Source organism: Trichosurus vulpecula, chromosome 4, assembly GCF_011100635.1.
Source record: "Trichosurus vulpecula isolate mTriVul1 chromosome 4, mTriVul1.pri, whole genome shotgun sequence".
In the NCBI taxonomy this organism is placed as follows: domain Eukaryota; kingdom Metazoa; phylum Chordata; class Mammalia; order Diprotodontia; family Phalangeridae; genus Trichosurus; species Trichosurus vulpecula.
In genome coordinates this window covers 26,060,433-26,081,371 of record NC_050576.1, presented here as the reverse complement: position 1 = coordinate 26,081,371, position 20,939 = coordinate 26,060,433, and the positions used below count along the sequence as shown (strand labels likewise).

The 20,939-nt window shown below is 47.1% G+C and overlaps 1 protein-coding gene across 4 annotated transcripts in view; it reads right to left on the bottom strand.

Moving 5' to 3' along the window:
• Window positions 1-20,939, bottom strand: part of LOC118849206 (NADH-cytochrome b5 reductase-like) — a 37,522-nt gene that overhangs the window by 4,280 nt on the left and 12,303 nt on the right. For 3 of the 4 annotated variants that reach the window (XM_036758278.1, XM_036758279.1, XM_036758281.1), the window contains exons 3-5: window positions 19,956-20,104; window positions 19,000-19,087; window positions 4,082-4,186 (exon numbers count right to left, since the gene is read on the bottom strand). In XM_036758278.1, the coding sequence (XP_036614173.1) occupies window positions 4,082-4,186; window positions 19,000-19,087; window positions 19,956-20,104 (342 nt within the window). The remainder of the gene's footprint in view (window positions 1-4,081; window positions 4,187-18,999; window positions 19,088-19,955; window positions 20,105-20,939) is intronic. The other variant, XM_036758280.1, reaches the window with a different exon arrangement.

Genomic DNA, 20,939 nt, shown 5'->3' with positions numbered 1-20,939 from the left:
AGGGAAAAAGATTTTATATGTGTGTGTGTGTGTGTGTGTGTGTGTGTGTGTGTGTGTGTGTGTGTGTTTATAAATGCCGAAAGAGAGAGAGAGAGAGAGAGAGAGGATCGGGGGAGAGAACCAAACACCTTAACAGAAAAAGCAGGCCATACCAGCCCCACCCCCGTGGACACTGCTCTTCCCCTCGTCCCCGGCTCCTTTCCTGTCCCTCGGTGACTCAGGAGTCAGAGTCCCTGGCTCAAGTCCTGCCTCTGATACTCCCTGCTGTGACTTGGGGCAAGCCATCTCACCTTTCTGGGCCTCAGTTTCCTCATCTATAAAATGACCTTTCTGCTATGTGCTAAACACTGTACTTGGCAATGGGGACACAGATACAGAAGGGAAACAGTCCCTGTCCTCAAGGAGTTTCCATTCTAACAAGGGAGAGACAGTACATACACACCTAAGAATGTACAAAAGTATGTCCCAAGTTTCTGGGGGAGGGACAAGGAAGGCTTCTTGGAGGAAGTGGTCATTGAGCTGATCTTTGAAGGCAGGTAGGGATTCTGAGGGGCAGAAGTGAAGAGGGAGAGCATTTAAGGCACAGAGGCCAGCCTGTGCAAGAGTAGAGATGGCAAAGGGAACAGCCCATAGAGGAACAGCAAGGGGTCAGCTCAGCTGGGACAGAGTGACTGAAGGGGACTCACGTGCCAGGATCCTAGGCAGGAAGGTTGGGGCCAGGTTGGTAAAGACTTTCAAAGCCAATGGAGTCTGGATTTGACCCTGGGGGGGATTCAGGGAAGGTACTCAGATCTGTGCTTTAAGAAGGTCCTTTTAAGGAAAAGAACCTATTTGTACAAAAGTATTTATAGCAGCTCTTCTTGTGGTGGCAAAGAATTGGAAATTGAGGGGTTGCCCATCAATTGGAGAATGGCTGAACAAGTTGGGGTATGTGATTGTGATGGAATACTACTGTGATATAAGAAATAACTAGGGACCAGAGCCAAGATTGTGGCTGGAAAACAGGGACAGGCTTAAGCTCTCCCCCAAATGCCTCCAAACACCTATAAAAATGGATCTGAACAAATTCTAGACATGCGGAAGCCACAAAATAGCAGAGGGAAGCAGGTCTCCAGGCCAGAACAGCCTGGATGGTCGCTAGGAAGGGTCTATCCCATTGTGCTGGGAGCAGAGCGAAGCCCAGCCTGGGCCGCACCAGGACAGACCAGGTGCTGAAGAGATTGGGTGGTGGAGCAAGCCATAGGGCCCTGAATCACTGAGCTTTGGCAGCTACCAGATTTCTCAACCCACAAACATCAAAGACAATGGATTAGGTTAGTGGGAAAACTGCTGGATGGGGGGGTGGTGGTGAAGGGAGAAGTGTGGGTCTGGCCCCAGCCCTGGGGGTGGCAGAAGTGAAGCAGAGGCGGTGGGGGGGGGGGTCGGCGGCAGCAGCAGCAGCAGCAGCAGCAGGAATCTCCTTTGGCTGCTTCTAGAGCTCCAGCTGTGATTGCTTCCAGCCCCAGGCCCACCTGGTGGGAAGAATTAAGCATTGAATCAGAGCAGGAGTGCAGGGAGCACTTTGCTGGTGCAGAGGCAGGGTTCTCTTGCTTTGCCCTGCTTGGATCTTGGCTGAGGTCCTGGTTGGTGGTTCTTGGGGAAGGAGGAGCACTACTGTGGCAGAGTTTTTGGTGACTGTGGAGTAGAAGTAGCTCTGAAAACAGCAGCACAGCCTCTAAAGCTTGGGACAAAGTACTCTCTACTCTACAAGCAGTCATACCCTGACAAAAAGCTGAAGGGTCAAGTAGTTGGCTGGGAACATGAACAGGCAGCGAAAATGGATGCAGACTATTGAATCTTTTTTTGGTGACAAAGAAGATCAAAACATACAGCCAGAATAAGTTAACAAAGTCAAACAGCCTATATCAAAAGCCTCCAAGAAAAATTTTAATTGGTCTCAGGCCATGGAAGAGCTCAAAAAAGATTTGAAAAAGCAAGTAAGAGAAGTAGAGGAAAAATTGGGACGAGAAATGAGAGTGATGCAAGAAAATCATGAAAAACAAGTCAATGACTTGCTAAAGGAGACCCAAAAAAATACTGAAGAAAATAACACCTTAAAAAATAGACTAACCCAAATGGCAAAAGAACTCCAAAAAGCCAATGAGGAGAAAAATGCCTTGAAAGGCAGAATAACCCAAATGGAAAAGGAGGTCCAAAAGACCACTGAAGAAAATACCACCTTAAAAATTAGATTGGAGCAGGTTGAAGCTAGTGACTTTATGAGAAATCAAGAAATTATAAAACAAAACCAAAGGAATGAAAAAATGGAAGACAATGTGAAATATCTCATTGGAAAAACCACTGACCTGGAAAATAGATCCAGGAGAGATAATTTAAAAATTATTGGACTACCTGAAAGCCATGATCAAAAAAAGAGCCCAGATATCATCTTTCAAGAAATTATCAAGGAAAACTGCCCTGACATTCTAGAACCAGAGGGTAAAATAGAAATTGAAAGAATCTACCAATCGCCTCTTGAAAAATATCCCCAAAAGAAAACTCCTAGGAATATTGTTGCCAAATTCTAGAGTTCCCAGGTCAAGGAGAAAATATTGCAAGTAGCCAGAAAGAAACAATTTGAGTATTGTGGAAACACAATCAGGATAACACAAAATCTAGCAGCTTCTACATTAAGGGATTAAAGGGATTGCAGTATGATATTCCAGAGGTCAAAGGAGCTAGGATTAAAACCAAGAATCACTTACCCAGAAAAACTGAGTATAATGCTCCAAGGAAAAATAGGGATTTTCAATAAAATAGAGGACTTTCAAGCTTTCTGGATGAAAAGACCAGAGCTGAATAGAAAATTTGATTTTCAAATACAAGAATCAAGAGAAGCATGAAAAGGCAAACAGGAAAGAGAAATCATAAGGGACTTACTAAAGTTGAACTGTTTTGTTTACATTCCTACATGGAAAGATGATATTTGTAACTCACGAAACCTTTCTCAGTATTAGGGTAGTTGAAGGGAATATACATATATATGGACAAAGGGCACAATTCTAGCAGACGGGAGCTGGAAGAGACCTCAAAGGACCAATTTTCCAACCTGTAGCCTTGGTGGCATGTGGGCATTAAAACTATACATTTTGTATATATGTAATTATTTGCTTGCTGCCTTCCCTGTTAGAATGTGAGCTCCTTGAGAATAGGGATTGTGTTTTTGCTTTGCTTTATATCCCCAGGACTTAGTGCAATGCCTGGTACACAGTAGGCACTTAATAAATGCTAGTTAACCGACTGAAGACCTTCAAATCTTGGGGGATGTCTTGTTTTGCTTTATATCTGCCCGGTCTCTGGCCCTGCTGCCAGAATCAACTTCTTAATGCCTTGCTAGGATCATGCCATCCCTCACCCCCCATATCTCCTATGGCTCCCCACTGGAGCCATTCTGACTCCGGCAGTTGAAGTCTTCCATCACCTGGCTTCTCCCAGACTGCCTGCCCAAGGGGTCTGGGACACACACAAAAAGGTCAAGAACTCCTGCTCTAGACCCTTGGAAAGGTTTTCACAAGAAGTGGTATGGCACAGTGGCTAGACAGCTGGCTTTGCAATTAGAGAACCTGGGTTCAAATCCTAGATCTGCTACTTCTACATGTGTGACCTTGGGCAAGTCTCCTGACCTCTCTGGCCACAGTTTCCCCAACTGTAAAATGTGGTTGTTGGGCTAGATAATCCCCAAGGTCTCTTCCAGTTCTAAATAGATGATTTATGATCTCTGGGCTCCCTGAAAAGAAAGTGATAGACTGTTTAATTTGTGTCCTCTCCATCACCTACAGGTCTCTCAGCCCCAAGAATGCAAGGATCCTTGAGATTCAGGGACAGAAAGGACAGGATCAAAAGGATTTTGCTTTTTTTAATATAAGAATAAACCTCAATTAAAATTATAATATAAACAAACACTAATTGCTCATTATGAACATATTCAAACACCTCCACTCTCTAGGAGAAGCTTAAAAGCCACTTCTGTGGTAGCTTCTTCTCAGTTGGCTCAGGAAGGAATCTCAAGGGCCATGACACCAGCCCTCTGTCTTGTACTCACCTGGTTTGGTCTGTAGGGGAAGCCCCCAAAAGGTCCCCGCCAAAATGCTGTATCACCAACTTTCCAGGACTTGACATACTGGGACATGAGACCCGTCTCATAGCACTGGAAAGGAAAGTCGAGGACATTAAGAACAGAAAAAGATTAAAGAGGATGAAGTAGAACCTGAAGAGGGAGACTCAAGATGGAGAAGGCCATTGGCAAGACAAGGTAAACAAGAAAAGGCATGTGGATCAAGTAGAGGGTAAAGCAAAGTGACAGAGTGGGTGGATGGGGAGCAGCAAAGTGATGAAAAAGCTGGAAAGCTGGGGCAGGTTGGAAGGAGGGGGTAGCGATGGAGGTTTTGTTGGGACTAAAGGGGGAAACTGAATATAGAGGTTGCTAAGTTATTGAGATGACGATTGAGTGTAAAAGTTTTAACCAAGTACTTAGAGTTGAGTTGTAAACACCCACAAGTAGGTCAACAAACCAAGGGAGACAATTCCCACCAATATGGAGAGCAGGGTGTACTTTGCGATGGCTTGTGCTGAATATGTGATGCTTGTATTTCTGCCTCATCCAAGTGACTGTCATCAATGCCCCCAGTGTAGGGTGACCTCCCTCCTGGAGGAGAAGCATAGGGCTCAAGGAATGGCTCTTCACCCTCCACATTGTCAGGGGGAATGAAGGCAGAAGAGAAGACATGGGAGGCTTCAGTGGGGAAGGAGAGGAGGGGAGATGTGAGCCTTGTTGGGATGATGGAGTGCCAGAGAGGGTGACACAGGGGAGAGGAAGGGAAGGTCAAAAGCCCCTGTACAACCGAAGCCTTAAACCCAGATCTGTGGCTCCCCCTGAAAAGGAGGGAGCTGGATGCTCCGAGGAAGAAGCAACGTGGGCTCCCAAGAACGATTCAGCAGAACCACAGACACTCTCAGGTAAGAGAGTTCATCCACAAAAACCTCAAAGGCAATGGGCTGGATAAGATCTAGGATTTGCATAGTGCTTTAACATTCAAAGTATTTTACAAGCTAATAGTCCTAGAGGGGTCTGTGATCTTCCCAGGGCAGGTCTCTAAGAAATAACAGAGACCCTCCCAAGCCTTATCAAAACTGATGACAGCCACCAAGTTCTGGTAATTCAGCACAAATGATACCCCTTCAGAAGGAACCTAAAACATATCAGCAACAATTAAGAAGTCTTGGGCAAGAAACTGAAGCCTGTAAGGAGACAGGCCCAATAAAGCCAAAGGATGCAGAAGAGAAAAATTAATTTGGGAAATAAAGAATGAGTGTCTAGGCAGAGATGGAGCACACCTAACAAAAGTGGGCATGTTTAATAAAAGGACTTGAAGCTATAAAGGATGAAGGAGGGAGGGGCCTGCGTATGTTTATCCTCCAAGTGAGATATTATGGAGCAGGGGTTCTGGACCCCTTCTTAGGATAATGGTGTTTTTAAAAATTCACAATTGAAGAAAATACTAAATTTCAGTTAGATTAGCAAAAATAAAGATATAATTCTTTTCCATCCAAATTCACAGACTCCCTGAAATCTATCCACAGATGTTATAGACGTCCATGGACTTAAGGTTAAGAATCCCTGCTTTTGATAGTAGCTACAAAAAAGGAAAAGGAAAATTAGAATCCAAGACACTCAGAAGTTCCCAGGAGACAAAAATCCAAGAAAGAATCAAAACTCTTGATAATGTATCTCATCCCATTTTTGTGGAGAAGATGGAGAGATGGGGACTAGACAGTAGGGCAATTATGTAGATTTAGAGCTGCTTGGACAGCCAGTTCATGTTTGTTGTTAATGGAGCAGAAGTGCTCCCCCCACCACCATTCTCACTATTAGCATAGTATAGCATGTCAGTGAAATCCTGGGTCTAAACTGAATGAGAAACTTTCTCAGCCTTTCTTCAACTATCAGTCCAGAGGAAATGGTCCCCCACTTGAGCCAGTGGTCCAATTCATGGCCTCAAATATTCACATACAAATGCTCAAAGTTTAGGCAGCAAAAAAAGAGAACTCAAGGTCTTGACACAAGAAAACAAGTTTGACTTCATGGCTGCCACTAGGACTCAGTGGGGTGAGACCTATGACTGCATGTGGCTCTGGATGGGGGCACCCTATTCAAATGAAATAGGTAGAAGAATGAAATGGGTAGAGGAGAAGAAACATCTGATATTAAGATGGTCTACTCACGTGAGGAAATCCAGGAAGCACAGAGGAGAAGCTGGAAAGATTTGGGTAAAGGTCACTGGAGGAAGAAATGAAAGCAGTGATGTCCTGGGAATAGACTACAGACCGCCTGGACAGAAGTAGGAAAGAGATGAAGAGACAGAGAGGCATGTCACAGCAGTGATGGGGTACTTCAGTTACCCAAACATCTGCTGGCAAATCTCTCTGGCAAAAGGAGAACAACCAATAACTCATTGACTCGCTTTAGTGATCATTTCACCCTGTCAGAGGGGGAAGAAGCAAAAAGGGGGATTTCTATTATGGATTTGATTTTTACTGACAGGGATGAACTGGTAGCTGGGATGGAAATGATGGGAACCTTGTGGAGGAGGTGACCCCTCCCTCCTAGAATTTGTGATAGAAAATGAGGGGAAATCTGCCCACAGTCTGACATGCGCCCCTAAGCTTTGGGAAAGTGGATTTCAAAGAGTTAGCAGGAAGGCTAGGAACGATTTCATGGATTGAAATGCCTTAGGGGAAGTCAGCCAAGGAGAGTGAGAGACGCACAAGAATGAAATTCTGAAGACACACGGAGAAACGATTCCAGCAGTATTTGTCTAAACAGACAGAGACTGGTACACAGGGAACTAACTCATCAAGCAACTTAATTTTAAAAAAGAAATATACAAAAGATGAAGACAAGACCAGGGAACAGAGGATGAATGTAGGACTATGAGCATCCTGTATCAGGAATGCTGAAGCTGCCAAAGGAAGTTAAAGACAAAAGAGTTTTAAAAAGCTATATTGGAAAGGATCAAAGAAGGGACTGAACCTTTAAGTGGCTTAATTCGGATTTTGTTTGTTTTTTTTGCCAAGAGCAATGACTTTTGCATTGAAAATGACAGAGCAAAAATAAGGAGAGAGTTGGTACTCAAGATAAGAAGGGAGCATCTTGCTGGTCTTGATAAGGTCAAGTCTCTGACCCAGGTGCTGAAAGAACAGACAAGTGAGAATGCTGTCACTGTCAGTGATACAGAAAAAAAGATCATGGAAAAGAGAAAAAGATGCACAAGGTTGGAGAACGGCAGAGTTATCCAGATTTGAAAAAAATGCAAGAGAGAAGAATCTGCACGCATCAATTCCAGGGACATGCTGGGATGCATCACTAAAGACACGGTTGTTGTTATTCAGTCATGTCTTTGTGACCCCATTTGGGGTTTTCTTGCCAGAGATACTGGAGTGCTTTGCCATTTCCTTCTCCAGCTCATTTCAAAATGAGGAAACTGAGGCAAACAGGGTGAAAGGACTTGGCCAGGGTCACACAGCTAATAAGTGTTTGGGGCCAGATTTCAACTCATGAAGATGAGTCTTCCTGACTCTGGGCCTGGCTCTATCCTCTGCACCACCTAGCTGCTCCAAAAAGAGATAGAGAATGTCTAGAAAGGAAAGCAGTGATTACAAAAAGTCAAGCCTGGTTCCATCAGGAGCAGGTCACACCAGACTCCCCTCATTTGTTTCTTGGACAGGATTACTAAACTAGAAGATTGGGGGTTGCTATGCATAGAATTCATTAGGTTTAAGCAACACTTTTGATAATGTGTCTCATCCCATTTTGTGGAGAAGATGGAGAGATGCGGACTAGACAGTAAGACAATTATGTAGATTTAGAGCTGCTTGGACAGCCAGATCATATTTGTTGTTAGTGGAGCGGAAGCACTCCCCCACCACCATTCTTACTGGGGGAAAATGTTAAGAACTATTAGTACAGTATAGCATGTCAGTGAAATCCTGGGTCTGAACTGAATGAGAAACTTTCTCAACCTTTCTTTAACTATCAGTCTGGGGGAAATGGTCCCCCACATGGCAATCTTTTTGTTTTGTTCTTATCCAAGGCCTGATCATTTTCTAAAAGGAGAAGGAACATAGGAAGGAATCCTCCCTGAAACTGATTAAGTCAATGATCTAAAAGTTACAACTTCTCTTGATTAATTCAATTAATAGAAGCATCTCTTGGGTTCACCTTTGACCACATGTTGAAAAATGAATCCTTAGAGGTTAGAGAGGGATGAAATGATTTTAGGAAATGAATCTCCAGGGTGGCCAAAGTTAAGCTACTATTAAGAATTTATTAATTAATTTTGTCTTTGTTCTTGAAATGCCTCACGTATTAGTTGTGTGACCCTGGCCAAGTCACATGCCTCCCTTTACCTCACTTCCCTCACTTGTAAAATGAGGGGGTTGGACTCTAAGGTCCCTTTCCAGCTCTAAATCTAAGATCTTGTGAACCCAAAAAATGGTAAATAAAAAAGCCTCTTAATATATCACATGGGCTCTTTTAAAGCTCTTTGGTTTGTTATGTCAGAGACTTCCAAAAGCAGAATGGATCTCTGTCTCTTTGAGTTTTTATTTCTTTAAGCAGAGGCTTGGGCTTTAATTGATAAATTCGTTCCTGGTAGACTTGTGCCAAAATAGCAGGGTACTGAGTTTTTCTTCTATGATGATTCAGGTGTCAACTTGCCAGGAAGTCTCCAGTGGAGTCCCCCAGGCATCTGTACCTATATTCTTATCAGTGACTTGGATAAAAGGAGTAATCTGTGATCATCAAAATTTAGAGATTGTTAAATGTACATAAAATTTTAAACCCAGTGAAGGACCATGAACATATGGGAATGAGGATGCAGATTTGGGCTGAACCTAATAAGATTAAATTCAGTAGAGATAAAAGTAAAAATCTCACCCTTATATTTGTGGAGGTTGAACCAGGTGGCCAATGAGGTCCCTCCTAACTCTCAATTCTGTTATTCTGTGATCTCTTCCTACAGCTGATCCTTCCATGGCATGAGCTCCAGGCCCTTCACTATCCTGGCTGCCCTCTGAATGCTCTAGCTTATTAATGTCCTTCCTAAAATGTAGCGCCCAGAATTGTACACGCTAATCAACGTGTCTGACCAGGGCAAATTGAATCCTTTGTCACTAATTCAACTATTTCAATTACTGCTTAACTACTAAAACTCGGCTCTCCACTCTACTCCCAGGAAAACCGTTATATTCATTTATCTACGAGATTGCAGTCAGTGAAAAAAGGTCTGTGCGAAGCCTCTTAGTAAGCTGCTCCTTGTGTGGGTTCTCAAGGCTCTTTTGTTTGTTTTTTCTGTTAGCTGCTTTCCCAGTTACTGACAGCTTGGCTCCTTCACATGGGTGCTAAGTTGTTACTAATTAGCTAGTTCTCCTACTAATGTCATATTTCTGAAGATTTGGGTGGGGGGTGGATACAAAAGGGATACTGCTGCTCTAGAGGGGATTCTAACCAATAAGGGGGGACTAGTGGAAGAAGTGGAAAGGACATCACCTTTGGAAGACATCATCAAATGAAGAACCTGGTGAGGGATCACTAACACACTGAATGATGGAGTTAGGCTCCAAACAAATTTTGGCAGATTAGAGCACTGGGCTGAATTTAACAAGATTAAGTTTATTAAGGATAAAAGTAAAAATCTCACACTTTAGCACTAAAAGTCAATTCAAAAGCACAAAATGGGGAAGGAGTTGAAAAGAGATCTGGGGGTTTTAGTGGACCACAGTCTCCTCAGTGTGAGTCAGCATAATCTTCTGTTGGCTGCTCACCCTCTTAAGGGTTCGTGATAGAGAAAGAGAAGAACACTAGGCTACTTTAGAAGAGTAAATTTTAAAGGACGCAGAGATAGAACAGCTCGGATACCTGCAGGACGGGTTTGCTAAAGAACTGATTCGCTAAAATTGGCCCAAGAAGGATGGGAGGCTCGATAATGAAATAAATTCTTGTAACACAATCATCATTGCGTAAACTGGGGAATAAGGAGAGGAAATGTCTGGAGAAAGAGATGCAGTTGAACAGGGACTTAGCCAAGAAACTGAATTGAAAGGGACACACACAAGAGATGGAAGGGAGGACGGGTAACTACAGTACAAGGGAGAGAGAGAGAGTTCAGCACCAAGGACAGGGCACGGGGATCTTCTGCTAGGCTACCATGCTCTTCCTCCTCTGGCACTCCACCTCCTCCTGCCCTGGAGCAGGGGCTCCAGAAGAGTGAGACTTCTCCCTTATCTAAAACTCTCAAGCCCTGTCTCTGCTCTATGGGCTATCCAGCCACCATGCTCCAGTCCATTAAAACGGAAATCCCTGAAAGGCAAGGATTGTCTTGCTTATGCCCAGCACTTAACATAATGCCTGACACACAGTATGTGCTTACTGTGAATGCTTTTTCACTCAGTCACTCGCTCACTCATTCATTTAAGAAAGGTGCTATGAGAAATTTAGGTTAGTTTCCACTATTTGTCATAGGTCTTATATAAGCGACAGGATGCCTAAGTAGAGGATGATTAGAGGTTGGGAATAAAAAAACTAAGAAAATAAAAGGACTTGAGAGAAGTGATTTTTTTCTATTATATTAATAACAAATTATTAAATAAGGATTGAGGTTTTCCCTTTTTATCTCCTCACTCTGGTCCCAATCCATGTAGATCAGCCAGTTAATCACTCCCCAAAGGACAAGGCTGAGACACGAGATTGTCCCAATGCTCGGGGTGCACCCTCTTCGATCTTGGACGGACCCCACCCAACTAGTGGATCCGACTTATGTTTGTAGTCCGAATAGAATCTAATCTAGATGCATTGCAGCATCCCCTGGCACTCCTCCATGGCAGTGTAGGGGAACTCAGCTTATGAAGGAGAAAATCAATCAGAGTGCTCCGGGGAGAGATGAATTCCTAGGGCCAGATAGATGGAGGCGGCTGAGTGTCATGATCTAGTCACGTTCTCAGTGGGAGGAGCTGAAGACTTTTAGCCCGCCTCCTCATTACTATGTCCACCCACTCATTAATCATGAACCAATCAGGGTTGATTTCTATCTCTCAGGGGCAACCCCTTTTTTCCGAAGGCATTTAAGCATTCAGTGATCACCATAGTTTTATCCTTGGTTATCGAGAGAAACCACTGACCGTCAATTTATTATCAGCTAGCCTAATTAATAAATTGATTACTAATTACCCAGAAACTCTGTCTCTCAGGCTTTTCATTTGTCTCAGAGTTAAAAAAAAAAAGAGAGAGGAAAAAAGCTAAGTTGGGGGGAAGAAGATCAGGGAAAAAACAGGACACTGAGACTGGAGGCTCCCTCCTCCCCCTCCCTCTGCCTCTCCGTCCGTGCTCCATTGCAATGGCTGAAGGCTGCCTCCTTACCTTTGGGTTTACTGGCTAGATTTCTTTCTCAAAAACCAAGCCTTAAACCCAATTCACTCTGGAGCTCATAGACCGGACGATAGGTCCCTGCCCTCCTAGCACAGAGTGAATGTAAATACCCAATAGTAACTATTTCTGTTTTGGCCAGGAACACTGAGGTCCTCCTTCCCGGTTTGATTTTTTTTTTGAGTTTTGATTAAAGGGGCCAGCCCTTGATTAACTTCTTAAAGAGGCCTGTTCATTGAATGGGCATTATCTCACTCAAGGTGAGAACCTGGAAAGACCTTGGCCTGAAAGGGCCAGGGTCTTGTCCTGATGAAAATCAGGCCGCTGGACCCAGACGGCTCTGGAGGAGAAAGTGAGGCTGGTGACCGTGCGCAGCCCCTTCCTCTCTCGTATCAAAGTCAACTGCGAGTCACGTCATCATGTCCCTGAGGTCACGGTCCTCTTCGAGAACGAAGGACAAACACAACACGACAATCATTCCAGCCTGACAGAGAAAAGGTCAAAATATCCTTTTTTTTTCTCCCTGGCAAAATTGGAGTAGGGAGGACAACCTGCTGTGAGCCGCCAGGTGGGGAGGGGACCTCAGACTCTCTCTTTTACTGGATCCCAAGGAAGCTGCGATCGCTGATGGAAGGCATCCTGTGAGCGTGAAGAGAGGTCCGGGGACCTCCTCACCAGGGCCAGCATGAGGCCCATCAGGCATGGCCAGGCGGCTTTTCCAGTCTTTCTTACATTTTCTCTTAGAGGCGTAGGGAGCCATTAGAGTTCACTGAGTGAGAGAGTAACATGATCAGACCTCCATTTTAGTAAAATACAGCTGAGTATGGGATGACTGGAGCGAGGAGAGACTGAGGGCAGGGAGACCAACCAGGAAGAATGAATAGGAAGAAACGAGTGGGAGGAGACACAACTACTCAACTCCTAGTTTGCTTCTGTCTCCTTTACCCCAGAGAATGATCTCCTGACCGGGAAAGAGCGCAACAACGATGGTTAATGGAGGATCGGAACCCAGGACAGGTGAGAGCTAGAGAGCCTCTAATTACCTGAGATGAGTTTAAGTCAACAGGCCCAGGCCTGGAAAGACCCGGCAGACGGGATGATGGAACCCACCAGATGTCAGGAGATGTAGTGAACGGGGGAGGGGCCGGAGGACCGGAGAGGGGCAAATGTCGGAACTCTCCGAAGGCCAGCGAGCCTATTGAGTCCTGGTAAAGTTCTAGCACGGATGGTTTGTAAGTCCTTAGGAGGGAAGAGGAAGATCACCAAGAGCCAGAGAGTTTCATGAAGAACGAGTCGGGCCAGACTCGCTTCTCTCCTCCTCTTTTGTTTTGCCCAGCCTATCAGGAGAGGGGAAGGCGGCGGCTGTTGATTTCGGCCACACACGGCCAGAATGGCCACGCGGGAATTGAAGACCGGCGGGCAGATCGCGAGCGCGGTCGTCCTGCCGTCGTCCGCCCCGGTCACATCTGCCCTAGGCTGGCTAATTCTGATAAGGGGAGTGGACAAGTCGGAAGATGACTAGGGAAAGGTGATCGGGGGTGTTGGAAGGGTTACCAGAGGGAAGAGAGATTAAATTTTACCTTTTTCGCCCTCAAGGGGACAGCACTCGGGCCGCTGGATTAAGGAGGGTAGATTTCTGCTCAATACCAGTCCTAATGACTAGAGTGGAGGCTGGAGGAGGGCGGAGAATTCTCCACACCGGGAGGTGTTTACGAGATACCGCTTCCCTCTTGTCTGGGAGTCTATAAATAGGACTTGTGAGTTGGGTGAGGGTTGGACAAGATGATCTTCCCAACTCAAAGGTGCCTTTTTTGATGATTCTAAGGAAGAGGGCTGCCTTGCTCGTTTTGAGAAAGGTCTCAGACTATAGTTCCTTTCTGGGCCCTATCCTTCAAGGTAGTGAGGTGGCACAGTGGTTAGAGTGTTGGGTTTGGAGTCAGGAAGACCTGAGTTCAAGTCCAGCCTCAGACACTTACTAGCTGTGTGACCCTGGGCAAGTCACTTAACCCCAATTGCCTCGGTTTCCTTAATGTAACAGTAGCACCTCCCTCCCGGGGCTGTTGTGAGGATCAAATAAGATAATATTTGTAAAATGCTTTGCAAAACTTACAAGTCCCCTGCAAATGTTGGCTACCATTATTAGTCCTCCTCCACTAGGTTGGAAACACTTCAGTATGGGGGGGGGGGTGCCAATCACTTCCTTCTTTCTCCCTACCCCCCCCAACAACCCTTGTCTATCTCCATCTAATCAAAATAAGGTTACCATGGTAACCATGCTCCAACAATCATTCTCTGGAGTTAACTGCTAGCTCCCTCCCTTATCAATACCCAATTAGCAGGAAATCATTTCTTGATAAGGTCTAGAGCGTTAAGACCTGCCCAAGTCAATCTGTTTTCTTTACCTATGAAGTGTCGGGGTCCTGTGACCTCTGACTGTCAGGGTTCTGACACCGCTGAGGAAAGCACAGGGAGAGAAAAGGGAATGCCTCAGACGGTGATGTCAAGCACACAGCTGCCACCCTGAGACGAGGATCTGTCACCACCAAACACCCTGATGACTTGGGCATGTAAGACCCAGGCCGTGCAGCTTGTAGCACACCCTGACTCTGGAGAGTCTCCTGTGTGTGTGTGTGTGTACACATGAGAGCGCAACAGAGACAGAGACGCAGAGAGAGGAGAGGGACAGAGACAGAAGGAGAAAGAGGAGGAGAGGAGAGAGACAGAGAGACAGAGATGGAGAGGAAGAAAGAGAGACAGAGAGAGGAGAGGGAGAGACAGAGATAGAGGAGAAGGAGGAGGGGAGGGAGGGAGAGAGAGAGACAGAGACCAAGAGAGAGAGAGAGAGAAGCTGGGAACACAAAGCCACCACATCATAGGCCTACCAGACACCTTGCTGAGCACACTCAGGGCATCGCCCCGGCTCTTTCTTTCCCGTGACACTCAAAAGGGAGTCTAACTCCACCCATCCTCCTTTCCCCACTCCTTCTTCCCATGCAGAGATGACTGAAGGACAGAATCCTTCTGATAGCCAACATCTTTATCCTGACCTGTATCTGTGTAAAAAACTCCCTGTCCCCAGGCAAATCTGTTCCAAACCAATGTTCATGTTTTAAAATGGAGTCTTAAGAGAGAGTTAAGCACTGGGGCACTGAGTGACTTGCTCAGGGCCACATGTGCATCAATCAGTCCACATTTATTCAGCACCTACTGTGCGCTGGGCACTTTGCCAGGAACCAGGGATAGACAGACAAATGAAATGATGCCTCCCTCAAGACGCTTCCCCTCTATCAAGGGAGACAAGGCATTTCCCAGGTAAATCCAAAGTCAGCCTGTGAGGGGAGGGCATTTGTACTAGGGGCCTGGGAAAGGTTCGTCTGGATAGGAGGTGCTAGGGTTTGGGAGGAAATAAGAGTTTCTGAGAAGTGGGGGGAGGGAGGGCAGGGATCCTCGATGGGAAGAAGCCAACGAAAGGTTCAGAGATAGAGCAGCAGCAGGACGGCCAGTTTGGCTGGTTCAGTGTCTAGGAAGGGAAGTCACGTATAATAAAGTTGGGGCCAGGCTGGGAAGGGTTTTAAAAGCCAAACAAATGTCCAAGATGGGACTTGAGTCTAGGTCTTTCTGACTCAGACATTGGATCCCTATCCATTAGGTCACACTGTCCCCAGTGATAGTTTACATTATATGAGCTTGATAGTTTTTGAAGCCCTGTGAGGTGGGTGATACAGAGAGTATCTCTCTTATTTTAAAGGAATAAACTGAGGCTAGCGACAGTGAATTGAATTGCCCAAAGTCAGCAAGGAGAACACTTTTTGAAAGTGGTGAAAAGAGGAACCTACTCTGGAGCCAGAGAACAAGGGTTCAAATCCCTCCACTGATGCTTCCTAAGCCATGTGACCAAGGGCATTTCTTTCCCTGGGCTTTGGTCTCCTCGGCCAAGGGTTGGCCTGGCTCAGGAGAGGGGCCAGGACCAGGTCCCTGGTCTGGGGTTCTTCCCCCTGGCCTCGACTCTCAGGCAGCTTCACTTTGCAGAGATGTTTAAGGCTCCATTTAGCCTCAGTGGCTCAGAGATAATTAATCATTCCCCTAAAAGAGAAGCTTTACAGTTGCCCAGGGAGGATAATCAATCTCACAGCTGGGAGAAATACAGCTACTCTGAGGAGACGCTTCCACGGTGAGCTGTGAGGCAGCACCCCCGCCCAGATGCCCAGCATGGGGAGCTAAGGCATGGGGGCACGGCTTGGGGAGCTCTCTGAAATCAGGTACCATGGCAAGGGGAGGTCAGAGAGCCGGGGGCCCAAGACCTGGGCAGCTTAAAGCCCAGACTGGCACAAGGGACTTTCCTGAGGGAGGGAGACAGGGAAGGGAAGGAGGAGAGAAGGGGAGGGGAGAGGAGAGGGAAGGGGAGGGGGAGGGAAGGAGGAGGGAAGGGGAGGGGAGAGGGAGGGAGACAGCGGGAAGGGGAGGGGAGAAAGAAGGGGAGTGGAGAGGGAAGGGGACGGGGAGAGAAGGGGAGGGGGATGGAGGAAAGGAGAGGGAAGAAGAAGGGGGAGTGGGAGGGGGACAGAGAGAAAGGAAGGAGAAGGAGGGAAGGGGAGGAGAAGGAGAGAGGGGGAAGGGAGAGGGAGAGGGACAGAGGGAAAGGAAGGAGAAGGAGGGAAGGGGAGGAGAAGGGGAGAGAGAGGGGGACAGAGGGAAGGGAAGGAGGAGAGAAGGGGAGGAGAAGGAGAGAGAAGGGGAGGGGGAGAGGAAGGGGGACAGAGAGAAGGGAAGGAGAAGGAGGGAAGGGGAGGGGAGAGAGAAGGGGAGGGGAGAGGGAGGGAGACAGAGGGGAGGGAAGGAGAAAGAGGGAAGGGGAGGGGAGAGGGAAGGAGACAGGGAGAGAAGGGGAGGGGGATGGAGGAAAGGAGAGGAAGAGGAAGGGGAGGGGAGGGGACAGAAGGAAGGGAAGGAGAAGGAAGGAAGGGGAGAGGGAGGGGGACAGAGGAAAGGGGAGGGGAAGAGTGAGGGAGACAGAGAGGGGGACAGAGGGAAGGGAAGGAGGAGAGAAGGGGAGGAGAAGGAGACAAGGGGAAGGGAGAGGGAGAGGGACAGAGGGGAAAGGAAGGAGAAGGAGGGAAGGGGAGGAGAAGGGGAGAGAGAGGGGTACAGAGGGAAGGGGAGGAGAAGAGGGAGGGGAACAGAGGGAAAGGGAGGAGAGAAGGGGAGGGAAAGAGGGAAGGGGAGAAAGAGAAGGTGAAGGGGATGGGGGAGGGGGAGGAGAGGGAGAGAAGGGGAGAAGGATAGAGGGAGAAGAAGGAGAAGGAGAGGGAGGAGGGGCCAGATGAAAGGAGGTAGGCTCCAGAAAGGACTTTATCAGTTGCTTGGTCCGATGCTTTTACCTCAAAGACAATAGGGCCCAGAGAATAGGGGCACATGGCCCAACTATGGCAGTTCAGGCTGACACATTGCTTTTCTTGTGATTCTGTAAGGTAGGGAGGCCAGATATTAATCCCATTTCACAGACATGGCGACTGAGGCCCAGAGAGAGATTAAAAGGGCAGTGCTATGGTCACTAAGGCAGCTGGGCAGCACAGCCCAAATGCTGCTTCCGGTCTCCTGACTTACGCAACTTAACTGGAAGTGACTTGCCCAAGGTCACACAGCCAGTGAATAGCAAATCCTCATTTCTCTGCACCCTCCTACAGTGCCTCTGATTAGGAAGCCAAAGAACTTTCCCCAAGGCAGCCTTAAGAGCTAGTAAATGCTCAGCAAAGGGCCCTCAGAAAAAAAATGTCCCTGGGGCACACTTCAGTTAATCTTCATTATTAACATTTTCCTATCACTTTCTTAAGTCTCAACAATCCACAAAACAACAAATTCTGCCCTGATTTGTAGCATTTGCCCATTTCTGATGCATCAGTGCTCACAACGAAAATTTACCACCCAACTGAGCAGGCTGGAGCTGATTCTGGAGCACCCCTGACGAGACACTAGAGCCTGGAGATGCAGGTTCAAGCCCAGACGTGGCCCAAGAGACCATAAGCTCCTTGAGGGCACAGACTATTCTCTTTTTGCTTTGGTGTCCCCAAAGCCTGGCACACAGTAGGCGCTTAATAAATGCTTGTTGAATTGAATTGAGGTGAACAAGGGGTCTCTGTTCTCAAGTAAAGTTGGGAAGGAAATAAGATTTACAAAGCACCTACTGTGTGCTAGGCACCATGCAAGCACTTTACAAATATTTCATCCTCCCGACCATCCTGGGGGTTAGTATCATCCTCATTTAACAGAGGAGGAAACTGAGGCAGACAGAGGTTAAGTGACTTATGCAGGGTCATACAGCTAGTAAGTAGCTAAGACTAGAGTTGAACTCAGGTCCTCCTGACTCCAGGCCACCAGATGCCTCTTTAGGGAGTTTGCCAGCTAGGGAAACAAGACAAATCAGGTATTTCCATAATATGGAATGCTCTGGAAGGGTGAGCCCAGTGGCGCTGGAGCTGTGAGGGAGAGAACAATCCCCGGGCTTGGTGTGTTCTGGGCTTGGATCAGAGCAAGCAAACAAGCAATTTTTAATAAGCATTTATTAAGCGCCTACTATGTGCCAGGCACTGTGCTAAGCCCCGGGGAGATGAAAAAAGGTAAAAAGAGTTCCTGCCCTCAATGACCTTCCATTCTAATGGAGGAAGCAACATAAGTAGGTATATACAAGATCTCAGTGGGAAGAGTCCAGGCTCTGGAGTCAGGGGATCTGGGTTCAAATCCTACCCTTGTCAGTAGAGGTATGACACTAGGCAATTCATTTATCCTTTCTGGGTCTGTTTCCATCTCTGTAAAATGAGAGCGTTGTGTTAGACTTCCTCTAGGTCCCTTCCAGGTGTTAACCTATGAACCTAAATCTCTTAACCTCTCTGGGTCTCAGTTACCTCATTTGTAAAATGGGGGAGGGGATCAGATTAGATGGCTTTCCAGGTTTGAATCTATGATCCTGCCCCTGCCCCTTACTCCCTGTGTGGCCTTGGACAGATGGCTTAGCCTTTCTGGGCCTCAGATGAAGGATGAGGCAGGGTAGGGACCAGATGGCCTGTGAGTATCCTCTCAGTTCTGAATGGTGATCCTGCTTCTGAGGTCTCCTCTTCTGTAAAATGAGGGGGTCCGTGTAGATGACCACCAGGTCCCTCTCAGCTTTCAAGTCTCAGATCCTACCCACCCCCCTCCATCCCTCCAGCTGGGCTGGGCTGGCATTTCTTGCTGCCGCTTCAGCCCGGGCCACCCAGGCTCTCTTCTCCAGCTCAATCAGAGAAACGAGCTGAGATCTGACATCTTTACAGTCCCTGCTTTGATCCTGCCTTCCATAAAAGCAGCCAGCTCCAGCCCTCTGCCAGGAGCCAGGAGCTCCCTCGGGGAGGGAGGGGCCACCTCTTCACCTCTCCTCTGAGCCAGCCGGTGACCTCACGGATCCAGGAAGCCGTCTGCCACACATCAGCAGAACCTCCGCTGCCCCTCACTGGGCAGGGAACAAAACGGAATAAGGGCCAGGAGAAGAGCTGCCCCGCAATTAAGCTTACCTTAATTAAAACTTCGAAATACCCCTCCGAGTTCCTGTGGCTAATGGGAGTATAGGCTCTCTGAATTTCCAAGCCATCCACGGTCCCCCTAAGAAAGAGGAAGGCAGGCGCTGATGAATTGGGCCCAGACCTCAGGCATCTCGCCAGCTCTCTGCACTTTACCAGGGATGTTTGCGGCTCATCCGTACTTTATAGGTGAGTAAACAGCAGCAGAGGAGGAAAGCAAAGCCCTTTATTTAGGGGCAGTGAAGACGCAAAATCACCATCCAGCCCTTGTAACTATGGCTGTCCTGCATCGAATGCTTAACACAGTGCTCACATGCAGTAGGAGCTTAATAAATGCCTGTTGGCTTGATTTCACTTAGATTAGGAATCAGAAGACCTGGACCCAAATTCTAGATCCCAGGATCCCCCCCCCCCGTCCCCCCAGGCCATCCAGTCTGACCCCCTCCCCCATGTTATAACTAGATGGTCCAGTGGACTTAGAGTCTGGAAGACCTGAGTTCCAATCCTACATCAGACACTTTATTAGTTGTATGACCCTGGGCAAGTCACTTAACCTCTGTTTGCCTCAGTTTCCTCATCTATAAAAATGGGAACCTACCTCTCAGGGTTGTTGTGAGCATCAAACGAGGGATGGATGGGTGGGATCAATGCCTACATAGCTATTACAGGGATCAGTTTCTCCTCACTCCCCCTGCTTGCTTTCTGAGCTTCAGGCCATTATTAGTTTTTAGCCATTTTTTTTCCTCCTAAAGACCACAATCAGATCTTTTCCAGGCCAGCAAGATGAAGGAGCAAAACTAGGAAGCTGCTCTGGCTAATGGGAAGCCCGGGATCTTTCAGCTTGGGCTTCGGGAGGCCCAGACGCATGAGGTAATGAGGGTGGCTGTCTCAGCGAGGCCCCAGCTCAGCAGGCAGGGTCGCCCCTCGGTGTGGGAGAGCAGGCTTCCTACCGTAAGATGAGATGCTGTCCGGGGCTCAGCCCCAGCTGCTCGTTCCCAGGCAGCTCGAAGCGGATCTGGCAGGTGTCATTTGTCAGAGGCTCCACAGCGCTAATACTGAAGGCCTGAAAGGTTTCCAGGCTCAGCTCTGAGACACGGTGCTGCAACAGTCAAAGGGCCATCCATTAGCAGAACTACAAACAATTATTAAGTGCCTGCTATGGGCTAGGCACTGTGCTGGGTGCTGGGTCTGTGGAGACCAAAATGGGTCGGGCTATCCCCTCACAGAGTTTAGAGTCTATCGAAGGAGACGATGTGTGCGTGTGTGTGTGTGCATGTATGTACATACGTATACATGCATGTGTTAATATATTAGTATGTGTGTATGCATTGTATGTATGTCTGTATACACATATATACATGTATGTGTGCATGCAAACATGCATAAATACATGCACCGTGATGTATGCATGCATGTGCATGTGTGTGCATGTGTGTCTGTCGGCAATGCTTTGTCTATTCCATGTACGCATGTGTATATACCTGTACAAACATATATATGCATTAATAACTATGCACGCACACACTGCTTGTTTCTATACGGCATTGCATATACATACATGTGCATGTGCATATGTGTGTGCATGTGTGTATGGCTACAATGCGTTGCATAGGCATATGCATGTGTGTGCACGTGAGCACATATACATGTATAAACATGCATGTGCACACATATCTATTCACAAATACACATGTATGAAGTTTTTAATATAGAGAGATAGACGCCATTTTTATGGCTCCCTCTGCTATCTCAACCCCTTGGTGAACCAGTTCAACCCCATTCTGTCTTTTCCTCTTGAGCCCCTGGTTCCCTTGTTACGTCCTGTCTGCCAACCCCCACCCTGGAGCACTCCTACCATGTGATCCCGAGCTGGAGAAGGTCATGAAACTGGGCCAACTGGCCACCTGACAAATTGTACTAGGTGATTTCAAATG